This window comes from Jaculus jaculus, chromosome 6 (assembly GCF_020740685.1).
Source record: "Jaculus jaculus isolate mJacJac1 chromosome 6, mJacJac1.mat.Y.cur, whole genome shotgun sequence".
Taxonomy (NCBI): Eukaryota; Metazoa; Chordata; class Mammalia; order Rodentia; family Dipodidae; genus Jaculus; species Jaculus jaculus.
The window spans coordinates 24,549,250-24,573,822 of record NC_059107.1 but is presented as its reverse complement, the minus strand read 5'-3'; the positions used below and the strand labels follow the sequence as shown (position 1 = coordinate 24,573,822).

Genomic DNA, 24,573 nt, shown 5'->3' with positions numbered 1-24,573 from the left:
GCCGATTAGCATGCAATTCAAGGGGAGAAAATTCAAGAGTACTCAAGGGAGCAGGACTATGCTTAAGTGACTTTCAAACTTTCTGAAAGACACTGTTTCGAAAACTTTGGTCATTTGTCACTGGTCACCCTGTGGGTCGGGCAGCTTCCCAAGACTGTAACAAAATGCCTGAGGCAATTAACCTACAAAGGAAGGTTTCTTTTGGCTCGTGGTTCTGGTGGTTTCGGGGCATGATTACTTAGCATGGCAGTGACCTTCTCATCATGGGGGCAGATCACTTGGTAGAAGAAAGGGGTTCATTTTGGCTTACAGTTTCAAAGGGAAGTTTCATCATGGAGGGGAAAGCCTGGCAAGAACAGACAGCAGGAGTTACAACTTGTCTCACCAGCTAGGAGGAAGCAGCAAGAGTAAGCTAGCTGGGCATCCCGTCTCCACAGCAGCGAGAAGGAAGTCATCTGTGTAATGGGCTTGGAGCTGGGCTATATGACCACAAAGGCTGCCCCTAGCAATACACCACCTCCAGGAAGATTCTACCTCCCAAAGGCCCCACAGCCTTCCTAAATTGCCACCAACTGGGGATGAAATATGCAAAATACATGAGCCTAAAGGGGACATTTTATATTCAGACCACCTCGCATGGGCTCAGCATTTGGGGTCTGTGCCGAGGCAGCACATCACGCTGGGGAGAGTGTGGTAGAACGAGCTGTTCACCTCGTGGCAGCTGAAAAGCCAGGAGAGAGAAAGAGGACACAGACAAGGTCCCAATGTCCCTGTCAGCACACACCCCCCCCCCAGTGACCAGTTGACCTCCCACTTAGCCCCACCTCTCCCAGGAGCACGACAGGCTGGGAGCAAGTCTTCTACACACAAGCCTGTGGGGGACACCCACAATCCAGACCACAGCACCTGATTCTGCTGTAGCTGGTGAAGCCGCTGCCGTACAGTTTCTTTGCATGGGTTCTGACGCCAGTGGTCGGCCTGCTCATTCTCACTACTTAAACTCACCTAAGGAATAGCATCTGAGAAATCTCAAATAGGCTCACTCACTGCACTGCGTATCTCCCCTGCTATTTGTAAAAGATATACAGACTAAGCATCCTTCTCCAGATATCTAAAATAGCCCCCAAATCTAAACTTTCTAAACACTAACTTACTACTCAAAAATTTTTCAGATTTTAGGGTGTTTTATAAAGATCAGAGATAGAAAAGTTCAACCAGTAAAATCTATGCAAAGTGGGCTGGAAATACTGCTCAGTGGTTAAGGCACTTGCCCACAAAGCCTAAGGAACCACGTTCCCAGTATCCACGTAAGCCAGGTACTCATTGTGGCATGTGCATCTGGAGTTCGTTTGCAGTGACTAGAGACCCTGGTGTACCTATTCTCTCCCTGTTTCTCCTTCCTCTCTGTTACCCACTGATTGCATATAAATAAAAATATTTTTAAAAAATCTATGCAAATTGGGCTGGAGAGATGGCTTAGCGGTTAAGCGCTTGCCTGTGAAGCCTAAGGACCCCGGTTCTAGGCTTGGTTCCCCAGGTCCCACGTTAGCCAGATGCACAAGGGGGCGCACGCGTCTGGAGTTCGTTAGCAGAGGCTGGAAGCCCTGGCGCGCCCATTCTCTCTCTCTCCCTCTATCTGTCTTTCTCTCTGTGTCTGTCACTCTCAAACAAATAAATAAAAAATATATATATTTTAAAAAAATCTGTGCAAATTGCCCAAAATCTGGAAAACTACTTCTGATCCAAAGCATTTCAGTTAAGGGGATACTCGGCCTAGACCAAATAACTGCTAAAATTAAAAAAAAAAGTAATGTCTTTTAATAGGGTTTTAAATAACTGCTAGACTTTTTGATGCCTGTGCTATACCCAAAGCACATGAAACCGAGCTCGGGGACCGGTACGCAAAGACGCCACCCTCTGCAGAGTTGATGTATGCAAGGTCTTGACTCTTCTCCAACAAACCCAGTTAAAACCAGTGGTCTGGGGTGGGGATACAGCTCAGTAGAACATTTGCCTAACATGTGTGAAGTTTGAACACAGAAAAGGAGAGACTGGGTGGGAGACAGAAGGAAGAGGAGGAGGAAGGAGGGGGAGGGAGGGACAGAGATGGGAGAAAAGAAGGTGAAGAAATAGAAAAGGAAACAGAGGAAGAGGGAAGGGAGAAAGAGAAGAAGCAATGGGTTGCAGAATGTGGTCCCTGAGGCAGTGGCCTTAGCAGCACCTTGAAGCTGTGGTAGCAATGTCCATCTCCAGACAGTTTCTGAATGGAAGCGGCTTCAACAAATCTGTGTGTCGGAGAAGCAGCAGCTTAGGGCAGGGAAATGCTCTGGAGAGGAAGTTGTCTGCAGTGGCTCTTGAAGAAAGGATCTTGTATGTCCACAGAGAACAAGTAGGCAAGCGATGCGGAACAGTAACAAAGATAAGATGAGGCGCATTGACAAGGGCATCTGCCGGAGCAGAAGGCTTGCGCTGGATGATGGAGAGAGGCAAGACCAGCCTGAGGACATTGGAGCACGGCCATGAGGACACCATGAGGAGGAGCTCCACCCAGTGGCCTCCATGGTCCCAGGAAACGGGGCCTCCCAACGTTGAGTTTCTGGAACCAGTGGCCTTGGACCAAGTGGGAAGGACATCAAGCAGGGCAGCAAGGCCAGGGACAGCCTGACAAACCATATGTCAGGAGAAGCGCCTGGACCCCAGTTTCCTCCCCTTGTGCCGTGACATAGGTAGGGGTACTTCCTGGGATGTTGGTAGGCACAAGACCGTGCTCGGCTAAGCAGTGTGGACTACAGAGAATGGAAACCTCAAGGCAGGCTTCCACAGCAGCTGGGCTCTGGGGGGAGAAGGAAGCCTTCCCCTGCTCGGAGGCTGGCCTTGCGTGGGAGCTTGGTAAGGGACGATACTGCAGGTAGGAATGTGTGAACTTCTGCTGACTTGGAAACTGGGAAAGCAGAGAACAGCTGCCACCTACAGTTGTCACCAGAGAGTCACATGAGGGTTCGCTAGTCTACCCACCCTTAACCTCATCCATGGGAGGAATCCAGTGACGGACGTCCAGGCAAATGACCCGGTTCTTTATGCCAAGGCTGGTGGCAGATCTTTAATACCCTTTTAGCTCACCATCATGAGTCCCTAGGCTCCAGAAATCCCACATTAAAAGAAGTTTGCTTAAAAATGCTTTCCTCTGAGGTAGTCCTGGTTTTGCTCTAGGCCAGTGTAAATAGCTCTTACCCAAAATGGCCAGGGCAAGAAATGTTTGCAGTTTCATAATTTTTTCTCAGGTTTGGGAGTATTCCTGCATACATAATAAAATATCTTGGGTATGGAACTGAAATCTGAACACAATCATACATACATATGCATATATAGACAGACAGACAGACAAAGCATACATACATAATACTCTGATGGTAATTTATAGAATATTTTCAATAATTTTGTATGCTTTGAAGCTAACAATCACATGAGGACAAGTATGGAATTTTCCACTTGTGACATCATGCTAGTGCTCAAAATTATTCAAATTTTGGTGAATTTTAGGCTCTGACTTTCAGATTAGTGATGTTCAACCTGGAGTCCCGAGTCTCTTTCACTCACCAACCGACTCAGTAAACAGCTATCAGCCATGTGGCTTGGGCCAGGCCTGGGCCACCATGTAGGGAGCAGGGGATTAAGCACACAGCAGCCAGGAAAGAGGGCCCACAGTGGCTGCATGGACTGCGTGGGCCGGATCAAGCAGACTTTGCTGGGAACACCGGCAGCATGCTGCAAAGACGCCTGTGGGGGTCCCTGAAGAAAGCAGCCCAATGTGTACAAAAGAGAACTTCCCTGTGCTGGGGAGGGGAGGCACAGAGTAAGTAAGCCATTGTTGGAGGAGCTGAACTGATGAAGACCGAGTCTGAGCTGGCAACAGCTAAGGGTTCAGAAGGCCAACGCCAACAAGGGAGATCTCCTCAGAGTAACTGCACTGACCTCTTGTCGGTCAGGAAGGCCTTAGATGAGAAGCAAGAGTCAGAACAAAGCTGACTTGTCAGGGGAGTGGGCAGCCTAAAGCTGTCTGCCCACTGAGAACCCCACTGACCAGCCCCAGAGAAAGGGCGAGCCGTCAGGGCTCCTGGCTAGAGTTGCTGCTGGACCCCAGGGCTGCCTTCATGCCTGTCCCTGATTCTGTTCATGCGCCCAGCTGTAGTCAGAGGAGGTGGAAAAGGCACATGAAGATTTGACTGCAGGCCCCAGGGTAGACGTGCAAGCCTAGCCGGGTCTCTCCCTGCCCCAGAACAAACAGGAGTTTGCTAATCCTCAGTACAGATACTTTTAAAAATATGTTACATTTATTTATTGGAGAGAGAATGGGCACACCAGAGCCTCTAGCCACTGCAAACAAACTCAGATGCATGTGCCACTCTGTGCATCTGGCTTACATGGGTAATGGGGAATCAAACCTGGGTCTTTAGGCTTTGCAGGCATGCACCTTAACTGCTAAGCCATCTCTCCAGCCTAATACAGATACTCTTAACAGGCAAGGTCCCTGTCTACAGGGCCAGGAGGCTAGAGGAGTAACAGATGTGGGGAAGGTAGGCTAGGATCACAGGGAACCATGAGGATGTCCAACGGGAAGGGCCGCTGACCCCAGGTCCAGCATGTGCTGCTGTAACCTGGTGAAGGGACGGTACAGTATCAAGAGCAGCTGGCAATTTGTGCCATAGCCCAGGCTTTCATGGTTTCCATTTTAAAGCACCACATGCGGGATGAATAGATGGCTTAGAGGTTAAGGCGCTTGCCTGCAAAGCCTAAGGACCTTGGTTCAGTTCCCCAGCACCCACAAAAGACAGATGCACAAGGTGGCACATGCATCTGGAGTTCATTTGAAGTGGCTAGAGGCCCTGGCATGCCCACTCTCTCCACCCACCCCCCAAATAAATATTAAAAATAAAATTAGCCAGGCATTGTGGCACATGCCTTTAATCCCAGCACTCAGGAGGCTGAGATAGGAGGATTGCCATGAGTTCAAGGCCACCCTGAGAGTACATAGTGACTTCCAGGTCAGCCTAGGTTAGAACGAGAGACCCTACCTCGAAAAACCAAAAAATTAAAAATTAAGAAATAAAATAAAAATACTTAAAAAAAACCACACACCATGACCACGTGCGCTTCTGCACTTACGATCTTAATTGTCACAATCTAATTTCTTTGTCCTTTTTGGTCTTCATTACAAGACCCAGGCAAGCATGATTGTTTGAAGGGTGAAAAGCCCTTTACTCTGCCAAAGCCTAGGATAAGACAGAGCTGGCATGTGAACGCTGGTCAGGTGTCCACAAGATCCTAGCCTTGCACTGTGCTGGCTGGGGCTGGAATGCCCTGGCACAGAGGCCCAATGCTGCAGTGGGGTCTGCCGGCTGCTGCCAGAGGAAAGGACACGAAGTCTGTATTCCTGCAGGGCTCTATCGCCACCTACTGGTGATATTGAGCATCTGGGTTGGCAGCACAGTAACCTAGGATCTGTGACTGGGAGACATAGACCAAGACCTGCCTCTGTCATTTTCACTGTGAGATGATGTGCTGGGCACATAAAGTCTCCTGAGCCACAAGTCTCATTTCTAAATGGAGAAAGCCACCCAGGAGCTTGCTAGGGTGCGATGAGAATGCACCACCCCCTTGCCGCCTACTGTTTGGCCCTCCCCACCGCTACTCAAAGCAAAAGAGAGGGGCTGGAGAGATGGCTTAGCATTTAAGGCACTTGCCTGCGAAGCCTAAGGACCTATGTGCGACTTCCCAGATCCCACATTAGCCAGATGCACAAGGTGAGGCACACACAAAGTCGAGTATGCACAAGATAGCACCTGTGTCTGGAATTTGATTGCAGTGGCTGGAGGCCCTGGCATGCCAATACATATTTTCTCTCTCTGTCTCTCTCTCTCTCACCATCTCTCATAAAAATGAATAACCTAAGAGAACTCTGTGGGACACTCTCAACATGCATGTCATCATAGCTGTCCCAGGCAGGAGCCATCCAGTGAGCCCCGCCTCTCACTTAATACTGGCTCTGCCTGATACCCCTTGGATAATAAGACTGGCCAGCATCTTGTCTCCCCCGAAATCCCTAATATCTCTCTAGGCTTGAACACAGTATGGCCATTGCTTTTAGAGCGAACACTGGGGTTCTGTTTGGATTTCAGTTTTTCCCTCTTTTGTTTTTGTAGCAATAGAGCCATTTTTCCCATTGATATTTTACTTTGAGGGCCAATATTTATAACCTTTTTCAAGAAGGCAGGTAGAAAGGGTGCCATCCTGATTAAGAGAATGGCAGTAAGGAATCGGAGCTTTCAGCCCTGCACACTGCAGAACTCCAAGGACACGCTGTTTGAAAAGTACTGTCCTTAATATTCTTTCTGCGAGCCTCTGATTCCAGTGCACCAGGCAGAAGGCATTCCATTAACCCAGCAGCCTTTAGTAGCTCAGGCAAGGTGACGGGAGGTCTGGATTTGGAGTCAGTTCTGCCTTTGAACTTCAGTTCCACCATTTTCAAGCAATGTGGCCTTGATCAAATTCTTTAGTTCCTTCCCGGTAACATGGGGCTCACAAGAGTGCCCTCCTCAGAGATGCTAATAACGGGGGAGGGGAAGGATATAGAAACTCAAAGCCTGGGCTCAGCTCAGGGCTGCAGGGTTGAGAAGACAGCAGACAGGCTTTTCTGGGGTCCTCCAGTCTACTCCCTGACACTAGTCCCTGCCTCATCTCCTAGCCAGTCTGAGGGTGAGATCACCATTTCCCACTTTTGTTTGTTTGTTTGTTTGTTTTGTTTTTCAAAGTAGGGTCTGACTTTAGCTCAGGCTGACCTGGAATTCTCTATGTAGTCTCAGGGTGGCCTGAACTCACAGTGATCCTCCTACCTCTGCCTCCCTAGTGCTGGGATTAAAGGTGGTGCGCCGCCATGCCTGGCATCATTTTCCACTTTTTTGATATTAATTTTATTTTATTTATAAGTGAGAGAGACTATTTCCCACTTTTACTGAGTGCTTGGTAGGTGGCAGGGGCCATATATGGTCCACTTCAAGCCAGTGTAAAACAGGTACAAAACTCATTGTATAGAAGAATAAACTGGAGTTTCCAGAAGCTCTGTGACTTGTCTAAGGTCCTTCAGCTGGAAGACCCAGTGTGACAATAGATACTCAGCTATGAATTTTGCCTGGAGGGAGGAGCCTATATGGCATTGTCATGTGGATATGTGATAAGGCTCTATGCGGAGCCAGGCACTTGGACCCTGTAGATCCCAACACTTTGCCCAAGACAGGGGCTTAGAATAACCGTTCTTCTGCTCCTGAAAACCACTGTTTCTAGGCTGGTGGCCCTTGACCATGAGCCAGGGCCTCAGCTGGCCCAGGAAGCTCAGAGAGAGAAGGGGAAATGAGCTTGGCATCCAGGAAAGAGCTGCTGGTGCGTGCTTGCTGTGCCTGAATGCATCCACAATGGGAAGATCTCTGCCCCGACTCCCTGAACCTGAGCTCTGAGAGCAAACCCCAAGACCACCACTTACCACTACCACATCATAGCTCGCAGTATAGCCGGGGGAATGGGGTGCGCTCAGCACCTGTTTACACAGCTTGTAGGGGAGGTGCTACCAAGACCACCCCTTACCACTGCCACACATTCCGAGCTCGATTTAGAGCAGGGGGAGGGGCTGCTCAGCACCTGGTGACACAGCTCACAGATGCTTTGGGCTGTGAATGTCTTCCAGAGGCCTGTGCCCCAGTGCCACACATGCATGAGGGGCTGGGGTTCGATTCCTGGCACCGTGTGGTAGTTTGAATAGATGCCCCCCCCCCCCAATATATTCAATGTTTTCTTAGCCTGTAGTTTGGATCTGCAGCCACCTGACTGGAGGCGGTGTCACTGGGTGGATCTTAGAGTCCAGCCCTGAAATGTGATGGTGGGTTTGAGATTCCAGTCTAAGGCTATGCCAAGTGTGCCTAGCAGGAGTTCCTCAAGTGCGCTGTGTAGTGTGGTATTTGGCTTTTGACTTGAGCTTCTCTCTCTGCTTGGTCCTGTGAAGGCAGGCCAGTTTCTTCTGCCATTATGGAACTTCCCCTGGATCTGTAAGCTTCAATAAATATCCCTTCCTCCATAAGTGTGCCTGGTCTGGAAGTTCATCTCAGTCAACATGAAGCTGTCTACTGCACACCACGTAGAAAAAAAGCACAAAAGGCAAAGTTCTGTGCATTAACGTGTTGGCCACCAGCTTGTGGAGTTATTGGGAGGTGGTGAAACCTTTAGAAGTGAGGTCACTGAGGGAGTGCCCTTAAAGGAAATATTGAGGTGCTGGCTGCTGCCTCTTTCTTTGCTTCCTGGCCACCAAAAAGTAAATGGGCCTCTACCACACACACCTGTGCCATGACGACCAGCTCAAAGCAACAGGGCCACCCAACCATGGGTGAAATCTCTGGAACTATGAGCCCAAATGGTCCTTTCCTGCTCTTAAGTAGATTTCACCCTGGTGTTTGTCTCAAGGGTTAAAAAAACTGACTAACAGAGGCACTTGCTTGTGTACAGGGCACTACAGCAGCTCACCAAGACTGGGAGAGTGGCTACAGGCTTTAGCATGAGGTTAGAAAACTGGTTAGAAGCTCCCATTCCCACACACACAGACTTGTCAGGCCAGATCCCGGCCTCATCCTCAAGGCAGCTAGAGAGGCCTCTGGGGCCTTCATATGGCGTCTTGGCTCCCATCCCAAAACCTGATCCTCCATTTCAGCTTTCTAATTTCTTGGGTAGACCGTACACTGATTAGGCAGGCATGTCCAACCTGTGGCCCATGGGCCACAATGTGTCCCAGGATAGCTCTGAATGCGACCCAACACATTTGTAGATGACACCATCGTGTTGCAATGTCAAAGGTTGAACAGCCCTGGTAGAACAGAGATTAAGGAGAATGGAATGTGAGCTTCGTGAGGTTGTCACTAATCCCCAGCACTTAAAAAAGTGTAACTAGAAGCCAGGCGTGTTGGCGCATGCCTTTAGTCCCAGCACTCGGGAGGCAGGGGTAGGAGGATCACCATGAGTTCTAGGCCAGCCTGAGACTACACAGTGAATCCCAGGTCAGCCTGAGCTAGAGTGAAACCCTACCTTGAGAAAGAAAGAAAGAAAGAAAGAAAGAAAGAAAGAAAGAAAGAAAGAAAGAAAGGAGGGAGGGAGGGAGGGAGGGAGGGAGGGAGGGAGGGAGGGAGGGAGGGAGGGAGGGAGGGAGGGAGGGAGGGAGGGAGGGAGGGAGGGAGGGAGGAAGAAAGAGTAACTAGAGCAGATAATCAGTGGATGGATAGATGGATGGATGAATGGATATATAGACAGACTGAGTGGATGAACTGCAGAGGAGGGAGGGAAGAAGGGAGGAGAGATTGGAGAATAGATGAGAGTATGCATGGATGACTGGAATGAAGGAAGATGAGGTCATGGGTGGATGAACATCTATGGAAGATTCCTCACTGAGCGTGGGTGTCTCCAGGGCTGCTCATTCATGCACTCCTCTACCCTACTTCCTTTAAAAAATCAGATTCGGAAACCCATGACGGGTTCTTATCATTAATATTCCAAACAAAATAGGTTGATATTGTATATATGTAAGTACAATGATTGAGATGGGGAGGTAATATGATGGAGAATGGAATTTCAAAGGGGAAAGTTGGGGGGGAGGGAATTACCATGGGATTTTTTTTTTATATAATCATGGAAAATGCTAATAAAAATTTTAAAAAATATTCCAAACAACACTAATAACTGCTTGCATTTTTCTCAAGTAATTCACCATCTACAAAGTACTTTCATGCTCTTTCTCTGATTTGATCATCACAATAATTCTGACAAGTTGCTCCCCTCTGGGGAAGAGAAAACCACACAGGAACTTCCATTTCTGTGACTGTCAGTGGTCCCACCCAGCAGCAAGGGATGAGGGTAGACCCCCACCTCTACTCAGCCAGCCTGTCTGGCACCCTACTACCTCCCCCGTTTCTTCTGAAATGTATAAATCTGAGCCAGTCACTGAAACAGTCCCTGCCTACCTGAGAAATGGGTGCCACCTCCCGCTAGCTTGCTCTTACTGGAGGCAGCATGTGTTTCCTCAAGGGTATTTCAAGGACAGACTGAGTCTGCTGTCTTCTACCCACACCTGAATGGGTAAAACAGATCTGCCTACTCTTCAGTAAGCCCTGTTCTAAATGGAAAATGTGGCTGTCACATCTCCAAACTTCCGTCACCTCCCACCAGTATTCCCTGATGGAGTAGAGTCAAGCCTTAGAGGGAACAGAACTTTAGAGTCAAGACATTTTGCCTACAAATCCTACCTCTGGCATTTGACCTCAGAAAAATCACCTAACCTCTTTGGGCCTCAGTGTCTCTTTATCTGTAAAGTGGGATGTCTGGTACCCACTTTGCAGTATTATAATGGCATTCAAATAGCATATGTGAGCCATGTAGCACTAACATGACCCATCATGAGAACCTGCCCTTCATTATCAGCTTGGAGGGAGAGGTATCAACAGTTGAGCTACCCTGCGCTTCCAGCTCCACATTTTGAAGCAAGAACAAACATACTTGGCATAAGTGCTGTGAGGCATTCTTCCTCAAATGTGGCATGCACAGAACTGTGCTCCGGGTGATGGGTTTAAATGGGGCGAAGACAAATTACTAATATTTTTACTGAGAGAAAATGTGTTTTATACTAGGAAAAAATTTACATCACCCCCCCCCCAAAAAAAGAAAACATTTTCTTGGCTATTTCTCAAAACTAGTTAAGCCAGGCATGGTAGCGTACACCTTTAATCCCAGCACTCAGGAGGCAGAGGTAGGAGGATCGCCACAAGTTCAAGGCCACCCTGAGACTACATAGTGAATTCCAGGTCAGCCTGGGCTAGAGCGAGACCCTACCTTAGAAAACCAAAAATAATAAATAAAGAAATGAAACTAGCCTATGTCCTGTGATGTTGAGGGAGGAGTTGGGGAGGTTGAAGGGACAGTGTATTAAGTCAGCCACGTCCACGTGGTACATAGGGAGAACCAACACAGAGTGGGCTTCAGGATGGTTTACCTAGCTCTGTGGAAGGACAGAAACCAGTGTGACTGCAGTACTGGCCAGACCAGATCTTCTGGAAGGGAAAATGCTATGGAGGGCATCAGTGGGCTCACTGGAAAATCAGAGCAGCCTTATTCAAGTTGATCAGTAAACTGTGTGTAAGAAAGTGGCTCTTTCCTTAGGGAACCACGCAGAGGGAAGCTCAGGCCAATGATAGATAAGATCTCATCCTTTATCAGAGACACAGAGAGAATCAATAGGGGTAACAAGAGTCAGGGGAAAAAACTAGTTTCTGTATTTCTTTTTATTTTTGTAATGTCTGTAAGTTCAGAGCTATTTACAAATGAAAACTGAAGCCCGATGCAAGCAGGGCAGGCCCAGGGCCCCGCGCCTGGCTGTGGAGTGCGCTCGGTGACCTCTGGCAATCTCTCTCTCTCTCTCTTTTTCCCTCCGGCCCAGTGTGGAGACGGTGAATGACGGGCAGTTTCACAGTGTGGAGCTGGTGATGCTGAACCAGACCTTGAACTTGGTGGTAGACAAAGGAGCCCCCAAGAGCCTAGGGAAGCTCCAGAAGCAGCCGGCAGTGGGCATGAACAGCCCCCTCTACCTTGGAGGTAACACACCCTTCCCCCACCACCTGGCCCAACCACACACACACACACAGCTACTGCCATGGACTTCCTGTTGTCATCTTGGTACCCAGGGCCAAAGCCAGTCGGGGAAGACTTCATAGAAGAAGCGATAACAAAGCTGATTCCTCAAAGGGTAAATAGGCATTAGCCAGGCCACACGGGCAAGAGGGCTTTGGGCACGTTTGGAAAGAAGAGCAGACAGGATGCTGCGGGAACAGCGACAGCAGGAGGGGGGAAAGCAGGATGCGGAAGTGACGATCAGGCTCCGCCACATCCACAAGTGTCCGGTTGCAGCCCCTCTGCTTGGCCGCCTCCTCAGACACTACGGAGTTCAGGTGATGAGCGCACGGTTAAGGCTAAGGCTCTACAGAGAGCACCACAGGAAGGGGGCACCAATCTGGCAATGCCTTTGGCTGGTGGAACTTGAAGAATTATAGGAAGGGACCAAAAAAAAAAAAAAAAAAGTTAGATCAGGGGTTGGAGAGATAATGGCTCCGAAGTTCAGGTATTTGTCAGCAAAGCCAAAGGACCCAGGTTTGATTCCCCAATGCCCACTTCAAGCAAGATGCACAAGGTGGCCCATGCGTCTAGAGCTTGTTTACACAGTGGCTGGAGGCCATGGTGTGCCCATTCTCTATTTGCCCCTGTTTCTCTTTCTCTCTCTCTCTCTCTCAAATAAATAATTGTTTTTAACCAAATGCAGAGCAGGGACCGAGGGTGGAAGGAACCTCCCTAGCATGTGCACACGTAGCTGCCAGGACACCAACCAACACACATGCCTGAGATTTCACCCCAGGTGTCCCCTAGTGAAGACTGGCATGGGGGCGGGAATCTGCCCTGTTAACTGGCCATCCAGACACATGGTACACAGTCGTTCTGGCCCAGAATCATTCCAGAAGGGAGACAGCTTCTCCCTGAGGAAGACCGTTGCTCCTCTCTCCTGCACCTGCCCCACCTATGGCCAGAAGAGAACTGGGCACCCGGCTGCCAGCCTTCATGCAGGTCCCAGACCCCCAGTGTAGGGGGTGGGCAGAAACTGGCCCTCACTGAAAATCAACTCAGGATTTCGCCAACTCTGTGAAGGACCCTGAGAAGAGGGACTCAGAGCACAGTGCACAGGCTAGCAAAATGGTCCAGAAACCCTGAACCCCAAAGTCCCACTGATAAAAAGGTAGGGAGCCACATCTTCTCTCCTCTCCCAGACTTGAGCTTTTTGCCCTTGGCTCTTGACCAGGACCAGCTGAGGACAACAAAGTGATTTAGTCTTCACCCATGCCATGCTTAAGAGGGGTGGGCCCCCAAAGTCCAGCCAGTGGGGCCATAGGGCAGCAGGCAACCAGGTCATCTCACTTTTCTAGAGAAGCTCGAAGTACAGACCTTTATGGGAAGCTTTCCATATTTAAAGACTGGCAATGAGTTGGAATTTTTAGAAACATCCCTTTCATGTCCCTATATGGTAAAGCTTAGGCACATTAGTTCAGTTTTTTGTTTTGTTGTTGTTTGTTCAAGGTATGGCCTTGCTGTAGCCCAGGCTGACCTGGAATTCACTATATAGTCTCAGGGTGGCCTCAAACTCACAGCAATCCTCCTACCTCTGCCTCCCGAGTGCTGGGATTAAAGGTTGTGCCACCATACTCCAGGATTAAATAAAATATTTTTTAAAATGCCAGGTATGATGGCACATACCTTTAATCCCAGCACTTGGGAGGCAGAGGTAGGAGGATCGCCATGAGTTTGAGATCAGCCTGGGATTACATAGTGAATTCCAGGCAGTCTGGGCTAGAGCGAAACCTTACCTTGAGAAAAACCTGGTGTGTAAATTAAGTAGTTTATTTGTTTGAGAGAAAGAGAGAAGAAGAGATGGAGAGGAGGGGGAAGAAGAAGAAGAGGAAAGGAGGGAGACTTGTAGTTTGCAAACAAGCTCCACATACATGTGCCACTGTGTGCATCTGTGGATACTGAGCAATCGAACTGGGGCAGGCAGGCTTTGCAAGCAAGCTCCTTTAACCACTTCACCCTCTCCCTAGCCCCCATTAGCTCAGTTAGAACTGCAGAGGTTGGTGCCCTGAATCCTTAATCATGAACACATCTGTCTCATTTTTTTCTTTTTTTTTCCTGAGATAGGGTCTTGCCCTAGCCCGGCCTGACCTGGAATTCACTATGTAGTCTCAGGATGGCCGCCTCCCACCTCTGCCTTTAAACCCGAGTGCTGGGTTTAAAGGCGTGCGCCACCACGCCCGGCACATTTGTCTCCCTTTGAGGACAACTGGGTGGGCAGGAATGAATCTCCAACATGTCCCGGCTCTCTCTCCCAGGCATACCTACCTCCACGGGGCTCTCAGCCTTGCGCCAGGGGGCAGACCGACCACTGGGCGGCTTCCATGGTTGCATCCACGAGGTGCGCATCAACAACGAGCTGCAGGACTTCAAGGCCCTCCCGCCGCAGTCCCTGGGGGTCTCCCCGGGCTGCAAATCCTGCACAGTGTGCAAGCACGGCCTATGCCGCTCAGTGGAGAAGGACAGCGTGGTGTGTGAGTGCCACCCAGGCTGGACAGGCCCACTATGCGACCAAGAATCTCGGGACCCCTGCCTTGACCACAGGTCAGTCTTGTGCAAGCCCCAAGTTCCCCGTACACAGGCTGCCCTGCCCCCATCTGAGGAAAGAGCGTTAATGGACACCGCAGGGATTGTGGGCCTGCTGTGGAACTTCAGTCCCTGTGTGCCCTAGGCGAGGTACTAGACCTATATGACTACGTACAACTGAGTCACGTTGAATGGTTCAATCACTTGTTAGTCATTCCACAAATACTTGTTACAGGCATGCTACGTGCTGGACCTTGTGTTAAATGTAAGAATCCCAGTATTCCTAGAAATCAGAATTCCAGACCCAAGATGATAATTTGGCTGGCTGAACACTTGGGAACTAAATCTGGGTCAGGAAGGAGGGAACGGTAGTGGCTTTGAGCTTTGTGTAATAGTCATGTAGGGGGACATTTTGGGTTTTTGGATTAGGAACAGTCCACCTGTAGTGGTAGTAATAGTGTCATTTCATCTAAGTTAGGAGAGCAATTAACATGTGTATGGGAAACAAAAGCAAAAAGAGTTCCAAGCAGTGATTTGATGTGGATTGGGGTCCTCTGTGGACATATGAAACAGCAAGCAGACCAACGCCTGTCATGGTCACAGCTGGCAACAGACCTGGGCTGGGATTCGCTCACCAGTTTCCAGCTGGTTGGCCACTGGGCTGGGTTTTTAAGAAAAGAATCATGCTGGGTGGGAAGAGATCAGACCACAGGCTGGCGTCCCGCTGGACTACACTCAACCTGAGGTCCCACAGCTCTGCGTTCCCCAGCTGAGGTAGGCGGAGGAAGTTTCCAGCGGCGCTAACCCTGGTCTGGTCCGCCTGCCCTCCTCTCTGCCCCCAGCTGCAGCCATGGAAAATGTGTGGCAACAGGAAGCTCGTATATGTGCAAGTGTGCCGAGGGCTACGGAGGGGCTTTGTGTGACCACAAGAATGACTCTGCCAATGCCTGCTCAGCCTTTAAGTGCCACCACGGACAGTGCCACATCTCGGACCAAGGGGAACCCTACTGCCTGTGCCAGCCTGGCTTCAGCGGGGAGCGCTGTGAGCAAGGTGAGTCTGCGCAGCTCACGGGACAAGCGGCCAGAGTGGGACTCCATACCCAAGAACAGGCGACTTCAGCCTGGGCTGCGCCACTGAGGGACAGCATGACCTTGGTCCATCCCTTTCTAGGCCTCTGTTCTGTCATCAGGAAAAGGGGGGCATTACTATAGCTGCATCAGCTGTCTGCCCCTGCACAGCAAATTAGCCCCAGAGCATAGCAGCTTCGAGTCCAGCAGATATTTCTTCTCCCGCACAGTCATGTATGGGGATTCTGAAGCAGCTTACTTGAGCTCTCCCAAGCTTCATCCAACAGGAAGGGCAATGGCTTCCCAGAGGCTAATTTTAGGCAGAAGTTTCTGCTTTCAATAGGGAGGTGGAAACAGAATCTCTGAGGCAAACTGGCTGGCTTGACTGAGTAAGTCAGCAAGACCTGGGTTCAGGTGAGGAACCCTGCCTCAGCATATAAAGTGGAGAGTATTCAAGAAGACACCCAGCATCAACCTCTGGCCTACCCCCCCCCCCACACACACACACAAAATACTCTGTTATTGAAATGGTGATATCACAACACTAAAAGTCAGAATGGCCAAAGATCACTAGAGCCATAATAAATTGTTAAAGAAAACACAATTTTTAAAGAGATGTAAATTTAGACCACAAAGATATAAATGAGGAAGTTGGTAGAAGTCTCAAGTATTTATATGCACTTAAAGTTTGGAAATTATTGTCTTGATCTACTATTATAAGATTCTTTGTCAGTCGTGTGATAATCTCAAAGGGAAAAAAGTTACAGCATAGACACGAACGAGAAAGAGAAAGGTAGCCTGGTGTGGTGGCAAATTAAAAAATAAAACAAAAAAATAAAAAACAAGACCATAGTCACGACACAGGAGTTCAGCAAGAGGAACCCTAAAGGCAACCCTAAAATTCCTCTGGAATCACAGAATGCCTCAAGTAACCAAGACAACCTTGAACAAAAGAACAAAGTAGGTGGCACCATATGACCTACCTTCAAAACATACTACAATACCATAGTAACCAGATGAGAAAGGTATGGGAATTAAAACCCAGTCAGGGCTGGAGAGATGGCTCAGCAGTTAAGATAAGACCTCAAAACCATAGGCAACAAAACTAAACTAGCAAAAGCAAAATGAGATTACAGCAAGCTACAAATCTGTGCTGCAAACAGCCCACAAAATGAAGAAAAAGCCCACAGCCAGGAGGAAATATTTCCAAACATCTGAAAAGAGGTTATCGTATAGGATGTCTAAGAAACCTGGTAGAAAGAAGACAATTTTAAATATGCTAAATAACTGGATGTGATGATGCATGCCTGTTATTCCAAAACTCAGGAGCCTAAAGCAAAGGGATGATGAGTTTGAACCAGTCTAGGCTACATCATAATGTCCAAGCCAGCCTGAGCTGTATTGTGAGACACTGTCTCAAAATAAATGGACAAAACTCGGCAAAAGATGTACTAGGCAAAAGACCTGAAGTGGACATTGCTATAAAGCTATACGAAGGCCCTTTGCCCATTAACATTTTTTAAAGATTTTTATTTACTTATTAGAGACAGGGAGGGAGAGAGAGAATGGGTGTGCCAGGGCCTCCAGTCACTGGAAACAAACTCCAGATGAATACGCACCCTTGTGCATCTGGCTTATGTGGGATCTGGAGAATCAAACCTGGGTCCTTGAGCTTTGAAGGCATGTGCCTTAACCACTAAGCCATCTCTCCAGCCCCTCAACATTTTTCATTCAGATCTTGAATCTGCTATCACTTTCCAAGAAGCCTCCCTGAGCCTTAGGCCAAGTCCACTCACTTTGCTGTGAGTCATTTCTTAGTAGCAGCTTTCTACCTCAGTTTCTCATTACAAATAGATTCTCCTTGAAAGCAAGAGGAGGTACCTGGGGCAAACTCGAGCTCTCCTGTCCCATCCAAAGCTCTCAGCTTCCGCCCGCTGTGGCAACACGGGGAGTGGGCTCGGCTTCACCATACCGCTTGATTTTCAAAGTGGCCACAAATCATGCACACCTTTAATCCCAGCACTTGGGAAGCAGTGGAGAATTGCTGTGAGTTCAAGGTTACCCTGAGACTACAGAGTAAATTCCAGGTCAGCCTAGGCTAGAGTCAAACCCTACCTCAGGAAAAAAAAAAAAAAAAAAGACAGGCTGGAGAGATGGCTTAGCAGTTAAGTGCTTGCCTGTGAAGCCTAAGGACCCCGGTTCGAGGCTCGATTCCCCAGGACTCACATTAGCCATATGCACAAGATGGCTCATGCATCTGGAGTTCGTTTGCAGTGGCTGGAGGCCCTGGCATGCCCATGCTCTCTCTGTGTCTGCCTCTTTCTCCATCTGTCTGTCACTCTCAAATAAATAAATAAAAATAAACAAAAACTAAATGTCGAAGAAGAAGTCAGAAATCCAAATTCTGAAGTGAAACCTGAATGCCCACATGTTGGTACCTAATCATGTCATGGCAATCAGAACTTGTCCAGGGTCAGGATTATTTGACCACAATTTACTAGTTTGCCAGGTCCTTTAAGGATGAAGGACCAACTCCACTCTTGCCACTGGCATATCCTGAGGGGTTCATTACAGGTCTAGCATAGAGCCTGGCACAGAAGGGCACTTCAAATTTATGGACAGGATGGGTGGACGGATGGACAAGTGAATGACTGAACGCATGCATTTCAGATCACAAGTGTTCCCTAACAGCCTACCTGGGGACTGCCCACGGTCCTGCCAGCCCTCTGCACTGGCAGTTTCTCTGACACCCTCTTCCGCCCTCTGCAGAGAATCCGTGTCTTGGGGAGATAGTCCGCGAGGCCATCCGCCGCCAGAAAGGTTATGCATCATGTGCCACGGCCTCCAAGGTGCCCATAATGGAATGTCACGGGGGCTGTGGGCCCCAGTGCTGCCAGCCCATCCGCAGCAAGCGGCGGAAATACGTCTTCCAGTGCACCGACGGCTCATCGTTCGTGGAAGAGGTGGAGAGACACTTGGAGTGTGGCTGTCGCGCGTGCTCCTAAGCCACTCTGCCAGCCGCCCGCCCACAGCCTCCCAGACCCCAGCTTGGTGGAGATAAGACAGGCACGTGAGACCTTTTGGGGATTCAGAATGAAGGAGAAGAAGCTGGAGAGGAGAAGGAGGCAAGAGAAGAAGAGAGTATTAAGTATATTGTAAAATAAACAAAAAATAGAACTTATTTTTATTATGGAAAGTGACTATTTTCATCTTTTATTATATAAATATATCACATTGTCTATGTACCATATAGTGCGTTATTTTTACCGAGTTTTGTTTTGTGTTGTGTATTTGTTGTGTTTTTATAAACAGCTGTTTAAAATTTTAAGACAAAAAGACTAATAAAAATGTTTTAAACAAGAGGGTAAGATTAGAGACACGATAGCCTGAGGAAGGAGGAGGAAGTTTTATGTTTATGAAGCACTCGTAAGTCAGCCGAAGCTGAGACCTGCTTCCTGAGCTCAGGAAAAGGAGGGAGAGAAAAGGAAAGGTGTCCTTTGTCCCATCTTGGTTCCCCTCCTTTCCCCCTCTTCCCAAGCGCACAGCTTCCATGGTTCCCAGTTCTTCTCCTCCTTCTCCTTACTGTCCTTCAGAGAGCTGACTCTGAACTTGACTAAACAGCCTGGGCCTGTTCTGCCAACTTTGAAAACAGCCCATCTTCCTGCAACCCTCCCCAGGAGGAAAGGGTCCACACAGTCCCCTCAGACCCTAGGCACTGGCCCTTGCTTGGAAGTCCCCACCCACCCTCCTCCCTCAAGCCACTTTCACACTAGAGTCCATACTAGCAGCCCAGGCAGCAGGGCTGGGCATCAGTAAAGCCAGGAACCACACCCAACAGGCAGACCTCTGCCACTGGGTCTTCTGGGCCACCACCACAGTGGCAAAGACCCACTAACCAGCTGCAATACTGTCCCATGCAAAGTCCGTCCCTGCCACTCTGAGGAAGGTGGTGCAGTGAGCCCCGTTTCATGACTGAGGACACTCGGTCCCCTGTCAGGATGTGTGGCATGTCTTATGCCACCATCAGACAAGCGGAGGGGCCAGAGCTGGAGGGCACGGGAAGCGCCGGGGACTTGGGCAGGTACGGGACATCTGGCAGCAAAGGCGGGCACATGTTTGCCTCGCTTGGTTCTTCCCCACTCCTGTCCTGGTTCGTTCACTCTTGAGTCTACTCCCTCACATCCAGAAAAATTCTAGCGTCTGCTTTCCAGCCCTTTCCCACCTCTGTCCTCCACCCTCAGTGGCCCCTCCACATCCCCCCATCTGGGATCTCAGCTAGCTGTTTATCCACCCATCCTCCTTCCCGGGAGCCCTACCACTAGAGTCTCAAGGATATGTAGAAGTATGGAACCTTTCTGGGGACCCAGTTGCTCTCTGAGGACCAATGGTGAGCTAAAGACTTAAGGAATAAAGAAAGAGAGAAGAAAAGGAGGGGTAAAGAAACACAAGATAGGGAGAAAGGAGTGTAATAGAGAAAGTCACTTTAAAATAGGCCTGTGAATATACAGTGTTCCAGGGACAGTGCCTTCCAACGGGTGTGTTGCAAGTGTTTGTAGTTAGATTTGTGTAGTGCTCACTACAGCCTACATCAGGTGTCATCCTAAGTGCCATCAATATATTTATATATTTATATGCATTGATTCATTTAATTCTCAAGACAACTCTATAGTAAAAATATTACCAACCCACTTTATGGTTGAGGCAAACTGAGACATAGAGAAGTGAAGGAACTTGCCCCAAAGTAGATGACTAGTAAGTTATAAGAGCAGGATTTTAACCCAGGCTGTCAGACTCTAACTTGTTCACTTAACCACTCTACCAAACCACTTCTTAGGAGAAAGAAACACACCCCATCTTTAAGGATCCAACAGACTGGGATAGAGTAATATAATGGAAAATTTCTTAACTATACAAAAGTTCCATAATGGCAGTATAAAAAAGAGAGGGGCTAGAGAGATGGCTTAGCAGTTAAGACACTTGCCTGCGAAGCCTAAGGACCCAGTTTTCATTCCTCAGTATCCATGTAAGCCAGATGCACAAGGTGGCACATGCATCTGGTATTTGTTTGCAGTGGCTGGAGGCCCTGGGGCCTGCCTCTTTATCTCTCTGTCCCTCCCACCCTCTTTCTGTAGTAAAAGAGAGGAGGGGAGGTCATTTCCAAATCCCAGGTTTGCCAGGGTCAAAGAAAGGAATCAAGTGCTATAGAAAACAGCTTGCTAAAAAGGAGTGAAATGTGAGAAAGACTAGTTTGTTTGAGAAGCATCCAGAGGCCCATGGGTGGCAGCAATGTGGGATGTACCCTTGGACCCAGAGAGAAATGGAGGCATATGAAGACTTAGTCCCCACATAAGAGGCAGGCCAGGGCACAGAGAGCCAGAGGCTTGATGGTCTGAGTTTAGGTTAAAACAGAGTAGAGTGGAAACAAGCCTTGGTGGAAAAGTGGGCCTTATTACTCAAAATAGTGGTTCACCCTGTAGCTAGAATAGACTGATTTCAAGGTGAATCCCATGGTAGCTCCAAAGCTCAGTCCTGGAAGATGTGTCCTGAGATGTACTCAACAACATCCCTCCCACCACTTCTCCTGCCCCATGAGTCTCCCATTCCCACAGATTCACCGGGTCTTTATTTCATCATTTCTCCCCATCCATGCAAAGCCCATGCAGTCTGCCACTTGAAGAGCTCTGCAAGGGTCATTGATGTTCTGGGAGGAGTCACCAGGATGCAGGCTTCCATTCTGTGGCCCAAAGAATGTCAAGACCCCCTCTTTCCAGTCGCCCCCTGCCCCTGTCCCTGAATCTAGCCACAGTTAGCCAAGGCAGCAGAAGGGTCAAATTCTGCTTCTCATCATAGCTTTGCAGCCTTTTCAATTTTGGAAGCCTCAACTCTAAGAAATTCTGAACACAGGGATGCTTGAGGTAAGCATTCCAAAAATGAAAATTCTTTAAAAGTGAAATTAAAGCTCACTCTCTCCTTGAGCAGCCAAATTCTAGGAACTGAAAATCCATGGAGACAGCCCGGTACTCTGAGAAGTGTGGTATAATGTTTGTGTGGGGACAGGCATGTACAGAAGGGCCCATCTCATCTACTAACCTCGTGAGCAGAGTTAGAAAATGGAAAGAGGGTGCCTTTTGTACTCTCCAAAAACATCCTGAAATGGTTGATGAAATGCTGTACCTAGAAGCTCTGTAAAGTGTAAACTAAAATTCTGAAATGTAAGATGTTGTTGTTATCACTATTGTTATTGCTATTGTTGACATGTCAAAGGGCCCTTTTGAGAAGAACATTTTGCCTTTTGAATCTCACTTCAAGGAGTCTGATGCTTCATAATGAAGAGAGGAGGATGAGAGGGGGAAAGTAAGAAAGATTCCCTCCCCAGGTAAACTTCAGGGATGCAGGAATGGCCATACTGGGATCAAGCCAACCTTGCCTTTCCCCCAAAGACCAAAAAAAATTTTTTTTAAATCCTCAAATAGCACCTTATGAGTTAGCAGATAGCCATTGCCTGTGCTGGGAGCAGAAACCCTTAGCAGAAGGTGGCCTGCTCTTCAAAATGCACAGGATTTCAGACAACAGAGCTGGAAGAACTCTTGGGGTCTTTGCAGATAGGAAACAAGGTTAGAGAAATGCAGTGGTGACTGCACAACAGACCAAAGTCATGCAGCAGTCACCACAGGCAGAGAGAGGCCCGGAATTGCATGCAGGAAGTCCTCCTTGCAGATTGAAGCCTGGGATGGACCACACAACACAGAAGCACATCCTCCCCCTTCCCCACAAGCATCTCACAGTGCACTCACAGCATCATGGTCAGCTTTGGTGATCTGTTCACCCACGTTTTCAACTGAGAAGCTAAGCAGTGCCAGAGAAAAATAATGACACCAAGCTGGTCAGAGATGCCATCCTGCAAGACTAATAAAGGCAGAATTGGGCATTTGGCAAAGCTTATTTCTCTAACTCAATAGGTTCTAATAAGAAAAATGTTAAGATTTTTTTAAACAGTGCTATAACTGCCATTTCCCTGGCATGGAATAAATAATGTGCATTCCGTGTTTCAACAGACTGCCGTGCTCTGATGTCATTTAAATAAACCAATGTGTCACAGGGGAGTCACCAGACACTCCTGTGAATACATAACTCAGCCCTGTTCTGTGATGTGTGTTTTGTTCTTACCTCTGACTTTCATGCCCCATGGGTCAATAAGTACTACATTCACAAGATTTGGGAAGTCTGGGGTGGAATTAATTGGAAGAAATTGATTTCTTGGATCACAAAGTGAGAAAAAAAAATGAATCCAGGTTTCCCAGACGCATGGGAGAGAAGGCCTAACAGGAATGTGGCTTGAATGGCCATGCATTTGAGTTATGAAGGGTCATGGTGCAGGAAGCCTCTCCATTTCAGAAGTAGAGAACACACATAACTCAAGGTCCTCCTGGGTGCTCTGGTGCCTAATTAAATTCCTTCCTCAGTTTGTTCCTTTACCAAGCGTTTATGGAGCATATACTGTTTGAGTGGTCCTGTTCTAGGTAATGAGGGCTCCAATCACAGTCAGAACTAAGCTTTTGTTCTTCCAGAGTTTGAATGTTAACTGGCAGAACGGGTTAAGGAGTTTGTAAGGTACAAAGACAGGTTCTATGCCTGTACAGTCTCAGAGCTGTGGCTGCTTCCCATACACCCAACACACTTGACAGACACCCTCCAACTAGATTCATTAGCCCCAAAAGATATTTATGGTGGAGAGGGTTGAGTCTGCCCAACACACAGACTGCAAAGCTAAGTGTGGCCAGTAGAGGCCACTAGTGTGCAAAGGGATAGCTACTAATGTGAAGAAAGCTCTGGTGGACATCTGATACTTACCCAGTGTATGCTCAGCACCAGCTTAAAAAACCATTGGAAAGCTAAGAACACACAAGTTCAAGAAACTCCACTGTGCAGTGTCCAAGGTCTAAGGACCCAGAAAGAAGCTTCTTGAACATTTTATCTGTAACACCACCTCGCTCTGGATTTTTTTTTTTTTTGCCCCTCTTTTCTTCTCTTGCCCACTCCATAGCATCCTGTGCTCTCCTTCTTCCTTTCCCTTTCTTGTATTTAACATTAATTCACCTCTATGTTACATTGTAAGAGTATTTCTATTTCTTTCATGGTTTGTATTTTCATACCCGTCACACAGTAATCTAATTTTGGTTGTGAATTTTATCATTACTAGGCAATCTATTTTCCTTTGTTTCCTTTTTTATACTTCTAGTAGTATTTATTGAGTTTATTGGTTATTTTATTTTTTAAATAATATTTTCACTTTTATTGCCAGTCTTGCATTTACCTAATATTTTTTTCAAGGTAGGGTCTCACTCTAGCTCAGGCTGACCTGGAATTCACTATGTAGTCTCAGGGTGGTCTCAAACTCACCTCCTGGGTGCTGGGATTAAAGGTATGTGCCACCACACCCGGCTCCCATCAAAATTTAATGACATTCTTTTTTTTTTAATTTTTATTAGCATTTTCCATGATTATAAAAAATATCCCATGTTAATTCCCTCCCTCCCCCCCACTTTCTCCTTTGAAATTCCATTCTCCATCATATTACCTCCCCATCACAATCATTGTACTTACATATATACAATATCAACCTATTAAGTACCCTCCTCCCTTCCTTTCTCTTCCATTTATGTCTCCTTTTTAACTTAGAATGCCATTCTTGCCTCCTCCAGAAACCCAATACCCAACCTACTTCAACTCCTACCTGCACACCCAGAGGAGTAACTAACCCCCCTCAAAAACACCCCTGTTAATGACATTCTTCACAGAAATAGAAAGTAATAATCCTAAGGGCTTGAGAGTTTGCCCAGTGGCTAGGGATCCTTGCTCAAAAAGCCTGATGGCCTGGATTCACTTCCCCAGTGCCCATGTGAAGCCAGATGCACAAAGTGGCACATGCCTCTGGAGTTCATCTGAAGTGATGGGAGGCCCTAGGGCACCTATACTCTCTCTAAATACATGCATACATACAGGGGTTAATTTTGGGGGTGGGGGTTAAGAATACTTTTTAGGCAGAAAGAATGTAAGAGCCAAAGGAAGGGCAGGACTCCATACAACATGATCCCTCCAGACACAAAATGGCCTGGATATCCATGACCTCACAGTGCCTGATACTACCTGCATAAGACCATCATAAAAGGAAGAAAAGATCAAGACATCAAAAGTAAAAGAGAGACTTAAAAAAGTAAAAAAGAGATTGAG

General features: G+C 47.8%; 1 protein-coding gene across 1 annotated transcript in view; it reads left to right on the top strand.

The window, feature by feature from the left end:
- Nucleotides 1–22,477, top strand: part of Slit3 (slit guidance ligand 3) — a 659,658-nt gene extending 637,181 nt beyond the window's left edge. Inside the window, exons 33-36 of the mRNA XM_004661033.3 lie at nt 11,519–11,673; nt 14,007–14,292; nt 15,117–15,325; nt 18,112–22,477. Coding sequence (XP_004661090.2) covers nt 11,519–11,673; nt 14,007–14,292; nt 15,117–15,325; nt 18,112–18,347 — 886 coding nt within the window. The 3' untranslated portion in view covers nt 18,348–22,477. The remainder of the gene's footprint in view (nt 1–11,518; nt 11,674–14,006; nt 14,293–15,116; nt 15,326–18,111) is intronic.
- Nucleotides 22,478–24,573: the final 2,096 nt, after the last annotated feature.